At 30.5% G+C, this 13,968-nt stretch overlaps 1 protein-coding gene across 2 annotated transcripts in view; it reads left to right on the top strand.

The window, feature by feature from the left end:
- The first annotated feature begins 2,636 nt into the window (after positions 1-2,636).
- LOC148306434 (G protein-coupled receptor moody) overlaps positions 2,637-13,968 on the top strand; it is a 124,426-nt gene continuing 113,094 nt past the window's right edge. For both annotated transcript variants that reach the window (XM_088265123.1, XM_088265122.1), the window contains exon 1: positions 2,637-2,895. In XM_088265123.1, the coding sequence (XP_088121249.1) occupies positions 2,865-2,895 (31 nt within the window). In that variant the 5' untranslated portion in view covers positions 2,637-2,864. The remainder of the gene's footprint in view (positions 2,896-13,968) is intronic.

Here is a 13,968-nt window from a genome sequence, read left to right as displayed (position 1 = left end):
TAAACAATACCTTTTCTTCAAAATACAAAAACAATACTTTCTGCCCTGTAGCGGGTAAATATTAAGTTAAAAATATGCAGCTTTTGCTGGGAACTAGTACATTTTCTGGGCATTCCGAAAACATGCACAACTGAAAATTGACGATTTTTGAGTTATGACGTTCTTGAAAGGAGTGAGCGACTTGTTCACAAATTTGGATTATATAAAATTATGTATGAACTTGTTAGTTTATAACCAAAAATATTATATTGAAAACCCAGACTTCAATATTTACTTCGTTTAAAAAATTTCTTCATCTCTATTGTAAACCCCAATAAACATCTTATCTTTTATTCGCATCTTGTGAAAAAATACTTCTCGTAATTTTCCAATCTCAAAATCATCAAAAGCTACATTTGCTTTTAGTTTCGGCTTCCAGCGTTGAAGATAATTCATTATCCCATTACAACATCAAATCAATCAGTTGCTTACTTTAAGTATTAAAATTAAAATCAACAATATTATTTTAATAATTCGGAAGAGTTATAAATATTCTCGGTTTTCTCAGAAACGTTGGCACACTGGTATCGGTTTTATAAGCGGACTTCTTCCCTCATCGACTACTTTTGAGTGTTTTCCTGATGTACGCATTTATAAATCTGTCAAAAACTTAATTGGGACGAATTAATAATAAAATAATAATAACTTTCGAGAAATTCACCTTGTTTCGCCGGTTTTCCCTGAAAAACTCATATTTCTATAACACTTTGACCGTTACGGAACCGGAATTGTTTGACCTACATATGTAGTAAAAGGAATAAGCATGTCTCAATATTTCATTTATTGCTAATCGTATTTTTGACACGTCCGGGGATTTTGGTCGTTCGTATCTTTTCCTAAGAATAAAGTATCAAAATATGTTTTCGTAAGAAATCTAGGTTATATAAATTGTTGTATAACTGCATAATTATTATATGTTTTAACTAAAAAACATTACTTACATCTTTAATTTTTTATTTATTGTTACTGCAGAGAGTTGGTAGAATTCCAATTGGAATTGTTGGGTAATATATCCAAAATTAAACACGGTTATTGGATTGAATATTACATTTATTTACATATCGCTCACTCCTTTCAAGAACGTCTTAAATAAAAAATCGTCAATTTTCAGTTGTGCATGTTTTTGAAATGTCCAGAAAATGTACTATATCCCAGCAAAAGAGGGATATTTTTAACTTAGTATTTACCCGCTACAGGGCAGAAAGTGTTGTTTTTGCATTTTGAAGAAAAAGTATTGTTTAAGTATTTTTTTTTAAATATACTAAATATTTTTCAAATGGAGAAAAAACCTGCAGGTTTTACCTGTAAAGATCTGTTGCACAGTAAAAAGTTCAATAAGTGGCTTGATATTTATTTTTAATACATTGTTTTATATTTTTAAACTTTAAAAACGTTCTCCAGTAAAATCAAGTTTTTTGATTTGTGACGTTCTTGAAAGAAGGGATCGATATATGATATGTGACGCGTTTCGTCTTATTAGGACATTGTCAAACACAATGTGTTTGACAATGACATCAAAACTGGTAATTTGTAAGTACGTGTATAGTGAAATATTTAAAAAAAAAATGATACCACGTGCATAACAAAATACATGATCGTATGTGCAGTATTATAAATTTACCTGCGAACTTTTTAAATGAGGTTTTATTGTATATTTCATTTATTGATTTGGTAGTCACTTCGAAGTAATATCTATGGATTTCTTCAGTTAAACTTAGATTTGTAAATGTCTTTTTTGACGAGAAATCCTATTCATTTTACATTATTATATTTAAAAAAAAAACAAAGTTTGATAATTATGATGAATTTTTTAAAATGGGCAACACAATGTTTTTTCAAAAATAATTTCTTTTCTGTGTAAAATTAAATTGAATAAATATAAAAAATTAATTAATTTTACGTAAAGTTAATAAAAAACAAACATTGTTTTTAACCATTTGAATTTTTTGTAACATTATTTATTCCACATTGAATTTTAACTGAATTATCAAAAATTGTTTTCTATCAGGGATTAACATTAAAAAAATAGTTTTATTTTTTACATTAAAAATAATCATGTTCTAAAGATAACTTTTTTTTATAAACAAAATTAATTTCATATTATTTTTTGACATCTCAACATAGTTGAAGAAGAATGTGGAAGTCTGGGCATTTACTTATTCTTCTTCATCTATGTTGAGATGTCAAAAAATAATATATATAGATTATCCTATAAATAGAGATAATCCAGATTTGTCAACAAGTATTTGGACACAATTAAAATGTTGTAAAAGAAATATTTTATTTTTAATTTTTAATTTATTTTATGTTTGAGGAGACGATATAGGAGTCTCAAAAGCGTCTCATTTTTACAATAATAAATTCAATAATATGTTACCAAAATTTATTAAATTGGCATCCACGTATTTTTCCCATAGAATACATAAAAAGGATCAATCATTTAGTTTTTCTCATTAGGTTTATTTATTAAATAATATTTCCTTTTTTACTCTACACATGAAATTTCACCGCCGCCATGCGTCACGTTTGTACGCCTGAAAGCGTTCCGAATTCAAAAGATATTCCACATGAAAAGAAAAACGCTGGCTTCTGGTTTCAGTCAGCTTTTGTCGTTCGTGGGGGGTGGTTGCGCCGCCCGTTGGAATTTTTAACATCGCGTCGATCGCAATTTGTTTTCGTTTCGAGATAAAACTTTTTTCTTTAACGCGAAATGAGTTTATATCGGTAAGATAATAATCCTTGTGATGTGGGTTGACAGTTCAGTGTGTTTTTTATCCAGTGAATTATGACGTTAAATGTTTCAACAAAAAGTTTGAAAGTTTTAAATGAAATTTATTACGAATAATGAGATTATGGGTAAGTACTTAAATTTTCATTAAATGTAACATTTTAATTTTTATTGTAATGTAAATTAGTGCGTAATTAATTTGAAGGTACCAACTGTCAAATAAACGTCTGTTTATTCTTTGATTGCTTAAAAATGAAAGGTTTAAATAAAATGATCGATTTGATTGTCCATTGCCTTTTGTATGTTGACGATTGTGTGTTTCTTGCTGATAGTAGAGAAGACCTGCAGTAGCTTATGTTAAAGATGTATAATGTGTGCAAGGGAAGTGATTTGTTGATGAACGTTGACAAACCCAAAGTCATGGTTTTTGAAAGAGACGAATGTAGATCTAGGTGTATTGGGGAAATTCTGTAACAGAAATATGATGTCATAAATTTGGGAAGTTTGTTTTCTAGGGGTAGAAAGATTGATAAAGAAAATAAGAAAGTAAGAAAGGAAGTGAATACTGGGAATAGAGTAAAAGGTGCACTGAAATTAGTTATAGTAAATAAAAACCTATCAGCGAAAGCTAAACGGCAGTATTCAACGGAGTACTGGTTTCTATCTTAAGGTATGGAAGAAAGGCATGGAGTTATCAAAATAAGGATGAAAGTAAACTGAATGCAATCGAAATGCAATCTCTTAGGCGAATGTGCGGCAAAAATTTAAATGAAATGTATTTACTTTTAATATTTCAAATGCTAGAAAGTGGTCAGATCAGCAGTTCGAATGATCGGTGGGTATGTATAAGGAGATACATGAATGTGGAAGAGGCAAAACATGTTTGCAAAGACAGGGTAGTGCGGCGTTCTATTCTCTTTACCTACTTCTGTTTGAAAGCGGCATGATGATTAGCTAGTTAAATAAAACCTAAGTTTTTTCAAGCAATTCATTGTATTATTTTTAAAAAACCTGAGATAATTTACTATTTAAGTTTTAATATATTATTAGATTAAAACCTATATTTTTAGCTTTTCCACTTTATTTTTATTAGACCAGCGACCGGGTTTCGTCGTTACCGATATCATCAGACTGGTGTCATCAGATGGTGTCATCATCATCAGATGTCGGTAACGACGAAACCCGGTCGCTGGTCAAATAAAAATAAAGTGGAAAAGCTAAAAATATTGGTTTTAATCTAATAATATATTAAAAATGCAATTCCATCACGAAGTGTCAGTGGATAATATAAATCTATTTAAGTTTTCTTTTAATATGTCAGAGAAATGAAATAAAAAAAATACAAAAGGTTGCGCAAGACAGAGTGATGTGGCGTTCTATTCTTTCTGTTAGCCCCTGCGGAGAAGCTATATCGTGGTTAGGGAGTTTTGGATAGTTATTTTTTGCTTAGAAAGAAGCCCTGGAAAACTTTATTACAGATGAGAGACATTTTGTAAGAAACTTTGAAAATTATGTAGTTTACCCAAAAAAATACATTCGTCATGGTTATCATTTATGTATGTTGACAAAAATGAATGTGTCGAGCTATAAATGTAAAAAGTTTCTCCACTGTGTTACATCAACGATAAAGACGAAAAAAATTCAAATGGTCTCCATCACTCCACGTGATCATATTCACCCCAACCGATCACATTCACCCCACGTTACGGTAGATAAATTGTTTACGGGATCGAAGGCGCTAAAGTGGAAAGTGAAAAAAAAACATTTAGTAGCTGAAAACATAAAAATTCTTTGTTGTGGTATTTTAATGTTTTGTTTGTGGTAAGGTATTTCAAACATTTACTAATTAATATTTCAAAGAAATTGTACGTAATACAGTATAAAGTGTAAAGAGAGAGAAAGAGTCATGAATTTCCTAAGGTCTTATTTAGAAAATATGGCAAGATGAATGTCAAATTATAAGCTACATAAAAAATTAAATCATGTTTTCAAGTGTTTTCCAGTATATAAAAATTATCCAGAATTCAAACCATGCATACATCCAAATAAAAATGTCTATGCTAAATAATAATAATAATAATAATAAAACCCTTATCCGCACCCCAATGGTGCATAGGGCACTGCGTCATATAAACGCAGTGTTATCTTGATCGTTTACACATGAAGGAAAGGTGATCAGCCCTCCGCTTCAGGTACCAGTCCAGGGTAATATTGAATAAATATGACAGTGAAAAAATCACTTATATTTATTTTACCCCCCTTGGGAATCGAACCCGGGACCTCCAGAACGGTAGCCGAGCGTGCTGACCATTACACTACGGAGGCGGACAAAATGCTAAATATGCTAAATAAAGGCTTTTTTAATCTAACACACATGGCTATTGTGATCTTATATCGCTCACTCCTTTCAAGAACGTCATAAATCAAAATACTTGATTTTTCAGGAGAACGTTTTTAAAGTTTAAGAATATAATACAATGTATAAAAAATAAATATCAAGCCAATTATTGAACTTTTTACTACGCAGCAGATCTTTTTAGGTAAAACCTGAAGGTTTTTTCTCCATTTGAAAAATATTTAGTATATTTAAAAAAATAAGTAAACAATACATTTTCTTCAAAATGCAAAAATAACACTTTCTGCCCTGTAGCGGGTAAATACTAAGATAAAAATATGCCTCTTTTACTGGGATATAGTACATTTTCTGGGCATTCTAAAAACATGCACAACTGAAAATTGTCGATTTTTGATTTATGACGTTCTTGAAAGGAGTGAGCGATATGTACTGCGTCAGGAGATCAATCATATATCGAGGAGTCCCAAAAATTTGAGTAGTGAGGTTGTCAATCATGGGCAGAATGGTGAATGTTACACGTGTATAAAGTAATCACTTAAACCAGCCTACGAAAGATGTTTCAGCTATATTAAGATCTCAAAAAAAATATCATTAGCTGTAAGGGATACGGGACCAGAAATATTTAGGAAACAGTGCTTAAACGTTAATATTTGCTCATTTTAAAATAAATAAAATAACTGTCGAAAGTACAGCCGTTTGGTCGATTTACCCCTTTTTACCAATAAATTTTTCGTTATTCTTGAGGTATTTTGTTTGTTTTCGGACGAAAATAAAATACGCCAGGAGCAAAAATATTTTTGCTTGTTATTATAAAATTAACAGTTGCCTTAAGTTATTAGTTATTTGTTCATTTAAACATACAGTTTATAACGCTGGGAATAATATACAAAGTTAAATATGATAACTTGTATTTTTTACATCGTTTTAATATTCATGATTATATTGTTACTTCATATGACGCTCCATTTATCGATACATTATTATCTCGATCCTTCTTACCATAAACTTTAAAAATAAAATAAATATGATTTTATAATGAAGCTTTTATTATCATTAGACTAGTCAAATCCGTATAATTTCAATTTAAATATTCAATTTCAATTTATTAACTACTACTACTACCATCACGCCGTTTCCCCGCAGGGGTAGGCAGAAAGGATGGAACGCCACACTCTTCTGTTTTGACATACACTCCTCGCCTCATTCACATCCATACATCTAGTCATACATACCCTCCGATTACGCAGACTTTTGACACCACAATATTTTAGGTTCTGATTGATTTATTTTTTATTCAATTTATTTAAAAAATAAAAATAAAAAAAAATAAAAAAATATATATACATAAAACTAACTAACTAACTAACCATCCCGCTGCTTCCGCAGGGGTAGGCAAAGAGAAAAGAACGCCCCACCACTCTGTCTTTGCAAACATTCTTCGCCTCTTCCACGTTCATGCATCTCCTCATACATACCCACCCATCATTCGGACTGCCGATTGTTACGACTCCTAACCTGACTACTTTCAAGTATTTGGCATACCTGATCGTGCCATGTTTTTCTCGGTCTTCCTCTGCTCCATATATATATATATATATATATATATATATATATATATATATATATATATATATATATATACATACATACATTGCAAACAATATACATGGTTAAACATAGCGGTAGCTACAGGCATTACCATAATGAGGAGACTAGCCATATATGTTTTCTAAGCGTATAGAGAACCTTAAAAAAACATAATTTCCTATGTTTTTCGTACAAATAAAGTACTGGCCAAAATTTGAATAATATAAAGCTACTCGTATTTATTTTTAAATATATATTGTATTGTATAAGTTTTGCTTGGTAAATGTCACCGTATTTCTTAACATCTATTGTGACTTGTGTTTCGATGCATTTTTCATCATTTTTCAAACACCGTATGTGAAGCTAAGTCTTTATTTTAGATTTGCATCCTCAGGACGTTGTCGAACGAAGAGAGATGAGTAGGACATGTTCCTTTTTTTTCTTTTTTTTTTAAATGTTTTATCATTGGGAACATTAACAATAGACGGAGGCTGTATTTATTGTATATATCTTTATTCTCTCTAGTGTAATGAAATGTGCATAATAAACGTGACGCGTCCTTGAAATGTTCTCAATTCTCGTCCAATTATCGATTATCAAATTGCTGTCTACGAAGTTTTACTAAAAAAAAATATTCACTATCTCTTTCCAAAGAAACTTATTACAAATATAGTACTTTGATCGATATTTAAAAAATCAAAAATACCAACACTTTTATACAAAGAAGTTTTACGAGATATTTCATTTAAAAATATATTTATCTTATTTCGTTACAACAATAATTTTCATAAAAAAATATCCGGTCTCTACTTGAAAAAATTTATCCATATTCGATAACAAAATTTTAATGAGTTTTTTTATACGATTTCAAAGGATTTCTTTTAAATGCGAATTTGATTAAAAGGGTTGAATTGTAAATGGAAAGGCCAAACAAACCTAATATGTTTTCCATCCCTTAGTTTCTAGGGACGTTTGATACGAGAAATAATTGAAGATGACATCAATACAACTTGAAAGATTGTCACAACTTGAAATTCTATGCTCAAAGCAATTGTATTTAATTCCGAGAACTGGGTAAAACAATATCAATTAATTGTGTTAAAACGATCGAACTCTGTATTTGGAAAACGTTTAAAGTCAAAATATTTCGAGAAAATGATTAAGTACTAAGGTTCGTTTAATTTAACATAACGCATTCGTGTGACAATTTTAATCAAGTCAAAATTTAATAAAAAAATAAAAAGCTTGGTTTTTGAACGCTTTTGTTATTGGTACTATCTTTGAAACGCCGTTGAAATGAGTTGGAAAGTCGTTGTATGACATAATCAAAAATGAAGATATTAAATGGAATGTGTGGCTGAACTTGGGACAGTTGAAAAGATTAAGAAAAAATCTCTCAGGTAGTATGGACAGGTGAAGCGAATGGATAACAAGATTATGACTAAGACAGTATACTTGTCAATTGTGAATGGGTGAACAGAACGAGAACGGCCAAAACAGAACAAAACAATCAAAACCTAAAATGTAATGGTGTCTACGTAATTGGAGGGCATGTGTGACAAGATGTATGGATATAAAGGAAGCTAGGAGTGTTTATCAAGACAGAGTGTGGCATTCTATCTTTTCTGGCTACCATTGCAAGAAAACGGCGTGATGGTAGTAGTAGTAGTTGCAGCAAAATGTGCTTCAACACCTTCTCAGTTTTTGGACACACTCAAAATATTGTACATAAATTATAAGCTAAAATATGTCAAAAAATAACCTTTAGTAACTTTTTAGTAGACTCTTTCTTTACTTTGTGTAATACCACTTAAAACGATGAATGATAAGGAGAATATCATATTACCATACCACAAAGTAAACAATGCTTTTAACATCTTATACAAAATATATGTAAATTATATTTGAAGCACTAACTTTGTGATTTTCCATTTTACAATTGAAACGTAACTTTGTTTTCAAATCACTTTAAATATTTTATTAAAACTTAATTATAATGTATACTGGTTTCGAAGCTAATCGTTTCTTTATCAAGACTGATTGATACCATAAGTATTCATCAGTCGTTAAAAAAGTTACATTTTAATTACAAAATATATGTCTTTGGGTTAACTGAATGTGGACATCCGTAATTTTCAACGTAATTAATATGTCACCAATACTGCTTTAGACACTCATACATTAATCATAAACATGGAGTCACTGCATTTCGGTTTCTCATCATAAATTAAAAAATATGGTCACCACGTGTTGCCCTGACGTTCCTACTAATCGTAAAAGACAAAGCTTTTTTATTCTATTCGGAGAAAGATGCAATAAATTAGTCATGTCATTTTAACCCAGTCACATTTTAAAACAAGCATGTTTCGACATACTATCTCAATAATTGGGTTTCATCATAATCTTAGTCAAACCGTATTCAATGTAATTTTTAAGGTATTTTTATCGCATATTTGATTTCGAAAGGTATTTGAAATATTTTCAACATTTTGAGTGTGTCCAAATACTTGTTCACAAAATCTGGAATATCTCCAATCACAGGAGTTATTTTCATATTATTTTTTGACATCTCATCAAAGATGAAGAAGAATATGGAAGTCTGGGCATTTACGGGGCTGACGACCGTCATAGGCTGGTTTAAGTGATCACTTGTAATCCAGGATTCGGGCCTCACATTATAATATAAGAGTTTCTGCTTAATAAAAAGGTTCTTTACATCTCACCAATAGATATCTCTAGTGAAGTTCTAGTGATTCAAGAACAAGGTCTCTAAATTGGTTCATATTAATAGAACTTCCAAGAATTTGAGAAGTGTGGCTGTCAATAATGGGTAAAATTGGTGAATGTTACACGTGTGTAAAGTGATCACTTAAACCAGCCTATGACGGTCGTCAGCCCCGTAAATGCCCAGACTTTCATATTCTTCTTCATCTTTGATGAGGTGTCAGAAAATAGTATTTGAAATACACTTATATTTATAATTCATTACATTATTTTTTTAAATACACCTTAACGTAGATAAAGAAGAATATGGAAGTCTGGGCATTTACGGGGCTTACGACCGTCATAGGCTGGTTTAAGTTAATAAGCCCATGATTGATAACCACACTACTCAAATTCTTGGAACTTCTAGATACATTGATCAAACTCGAAACATGGTGTTTGAATTCACTAGAATTTCACTAGACATCTATGGTGGGATGAGAGACGTTTTTAATTAGCAGAAACTCTTTTATTTGTATGTGAGGTATTTGGATGCACTCAAAATTTTGTACCTTATATTATTTATTTATTTATCTCGTATTATACTCAAACTCAAATTTTTGGAACTCTCGAATGTGAGTTGGTTCCCTTGAACTCAAATACTCTATTATACTATATAGCGTCATGGGATTTATGACATATCGCTCACTCCTTTCAAGAATGCAAAATCAAAAAAATAGATTTTTCAGGAGAACGTTTTTAAAGTTTAAAAACATAACACAATGTATTAAAAATGAATATCAAGCCACTTATTGAACTTTTTACTGTGCAACAGATCTTTTTAGGTAAAACCTGAAGGTTTTTTCTCCATTTGAAAAATATTTATTTTATTTAAAAACATAATTAAACGATGCCTTTTCTTCAAAACGCAAAAACAACACTTTCTGCCCTGTAGTGGGTAAATATTAAGTTTAAAATATGCCTATTTTCTGGGATATAGTACATTTTCTGGGTATTCCGAAAACATGCACAACTGAAAATTGACTATTTTTGATATATGACGTTCTTGAAAGGAGTGAGCGATATGTAAAGTTTAAAAAAAATTGTATTTAGTCCACATAGGGAGTGGATATTGTCCCAAAATGAGAAATAGAAATTACTCGTCGGGAATATTATATGTATATATGATTTACGTATGTAATATGTTATTTTTTTTAAAAGAAGAAGAATAATAGATATTTGTCAAAATTATAGGAATAATTGAGCTGGCAGTATGTAAAAATAATAATTCTGGCGACAACTGGAACCAAACATAGTATTTGCTTAGAATGCGAGATGTAAAAAATACATCATGTAAACAATGCTGTACGAGTAATATAACACTACTTTTCTTTCATAAATACAAATGCATGTATCGTACATGTGTTCCACATAGATAAAAATAAACTTATAAAAACATCTGTGTTTATTTTACGTGTTTACTTTATAAAAATGACATCAATTACATAAAAAAATCTATATAAATAATAATATCAATGTTCGTTTCATCAAAACCTTAAAAACTTTTTAGTTTAATTGGCGATTTCTTTGAAATTTGGAAACATTTTTTTTCGAATACGTGCGTGTTTATATTTGTTCATAGGCAACTAGAATCCACTGAAATGCGAATGCTCAGATGGTCAGCGGGAGTGTCCCTTAGAGACAAAATAAAGATATATTATTTTTAGACATCTCATCAAAGATGAAGAAAAATATGAAAGTCTGGGCATTTACAGGGCTGACGACCTTCATAGGCTGGTTTAAGTGATTACTTTACACACGTGTAACATTCACCAATTCTACCCATGATTGACAACCACACTACTGAAATTCTTGGAAGTTCTATATACATGAACCAATTTAGAAACATTGTTCTTGAATCACTACAACTTCACTAGAGACGTGTATTGGTGAGACGAAAAGAAGCTTTTTGCTGAGCAGAAACTCTTATAGTATGTGAGGTCTGAATTCTGGATGAAAATCACACACACGAGAAACGCCAGAAAATATCATTTTCATTTTATTATTTTAGCTTATAATTTGGTCAGTTAATTTATTTTCAATATTTTGAGTTAAAAACAAGCAAGTTTATAAGTTTACAATGTGAAATCAAACACAATAGAAATATATGCTATCTATTTTAATTATTTTACATTGAACGTAACTGAGTCGCAGCAACGCGCGACCGGATACAGCTAGTACTAAATAAAGACGTCATAGTGATTCAATCCTTGTTTGAACAATCTGGGTATCTGTTTGAATTTACCAATGTATGGAAATGTGTCCTTAAACAAATATATTGCAGTAATTTTACAAATGAATCAGAAAATAAATTGACCTAGAAAGTACTAAATATTTGAGTTAGACTGTTTGGCTAAGAGGATTAGAGCACATGACTGGACACCAGAAGACCCAGGTTCGAATCCTGGAACGGAAAGATCCTTGTACTTTTACTCTGATATACTGAATTCGTAATTTAATTCATTTAATTAAACCATATCCGTTCCCTAGGTGAAGCACATGGAGTCAACGAACTGTCTCCAGGTTTTTCTGTCGGCGGCCAGCTCTTTTGCATCCTCTCAAGTCAGATCCGCGTCCCGAAGTTCTGACGAAAACTGCCGACGAATTGTCAGCAACGGTCATCCTAGGTGAAGCGAACCTTGTTAAAGAGGCAAGCTTGATAAGCGCTTTCGAGAGGCATGTGGAATACATGGCCAAGCCAACTGAATCGTCTTTTTTATTTTCTTTTATTAAATGTTTTTAAGCGTGTGTTTAAGTGCGACCTAGAGATATTAAAATCATTTTTAAAAATATTACAAATTACATTACATTAGTCAAACTAATTTTATTAAAAATAAATAAATATTTTATTCAACTAATAAATAATGCTTATCGCAGGCTTGCATTTATTCCCCTTAATTCATCACTCGAACATCTATCATATCATCTTTTGCCGCACATTCGTCTGAGGGATCGCATTTTAACCGCATTCAGTCTAATTTCACCCTTCTTTTTCGAACTTCATGCTTCGTTTCTATACATTTATGTTGGAACCAAGACTCCGTTATGCACTGCCAGTTTAGCTTTCGCTGTTTATTTATTATTGTATAAAGTAATCATTTAAACCAGCCTATAAGAAATCGCAAGCCCTGTAAACAAATGCCTTCCATATTCTTCTTTGTCTTTGTTGAGATATCAATAAAAAATCTTGATGTAGCATTTTTTTTAATTTATAGTTCATATATATCAATTCTACAGAAGCAATCCTTCAAAACGCCAAACGAAGCGTGTATTTTGCGACAGTTCGCGAATTTGCGTTTCATCGAGTTTTCTCCTTTATAAATTACCCTTCTAATATAACATCCTGTATAATATCTTTACTCAAATTACGTCATTCTCCAACTTAATAGTGCTATCCGTCATCTATCATCATTAAGGAACCTGACGTCATAATGAAACGACTCCTGATTATTTTATAGATACCTACTTTAAACAAAAAAAAATATATCACACTTTCATTGTTCAAAAATCTTTTTTGGAATATAAGTTACTAGCGTTTTCCTCTGGCTAGTGGCCAGTAGTTTGAATTTCTTTTTTTATTTATTTTCTTTTCATTATTTTTATATTTTTGTTTTCATTTTTAGTTTCTAGTTTTGTCGATATCCAGCGTAAAGACACCGATTATTGACACACTAAGCAAATTGGTTCTGGCCACATTAATTTTTAAGTTATCCATTCATCCCGTTATTTATTAACCTATATATACACCTAAATATATTTTGGTCGTTAGTTTTAATTTGTACCAGAAGATGAAAACATCTGTCATTTTCGAAACTAGTCGTAAATAAAATAAAACTCATTAAAGTGGAATATTCAAGTGTTACTTTTTATTGTTGTATAAATTAATTTTTTCATCACAATTTTAAAAAATCGACCCTTTTCTTACATTTAAAAAATATAAATTGATTTTTTTAATACTTTTTATTGTAATTATTTTCATATAATATATAATATCATTCGTTATTAAAAATATTAGTTTTTTTTTAAACTTTACAAAAGCATCATTGAATATGCAATTGCAATCGTGGCTAAAACGTAAACTATTCAAAAAAATTAACATATGGTATAATACCCTCAAAATAATTTTATACAATACTTTTTACCAGTTATTGTCGACCTATAGTGGACATTCTGTTACATAAAAATTAAGATACTGGAAATAAAACATTTATTGAAATACAACATTTTTCTGGGCTCAATTTCTTAAAGCGCACGATCATGTTGCCTTCGTGTAAGTTACGATCAAAATAATACTGCATCTATGTGCAGTGCCCTATGCACCATTGGGTGCGGATAAAAAAATGTTAGGCATGAGGTAAAAAGAACTTTCTCCGAAAATCGATACATTTCATATAAAACTTAAAACTTCATATAATTAAAAATATACTTCATATAATTAAACAATTAAAAATATATTCGGTAAATAAACGGTAAAAAAATCAGATTTTTGAAGATA

Source organism: Brachycentrus maculatus, unplaced genomic scaffold, assembly GCF_059751285.1.
Source record: "Brachycentrus maculatus isolate JH-2025_06_01 unplaced genomic scaffold, ASM5975128v1 h1tg000242l, whole genome shotgun sequence".
NCBI lineage: Eukaryota > Metazoa > Arthropoda > Insecta > Trichoptera > Brachycentridae > Brachycentrus > Brachycentrus maculatus.
The sequence above is the reverse complement of the archived record's forward strand: the minus strand, read 5'-3'. Positions and strand labels throughout refer to the sequence as shown.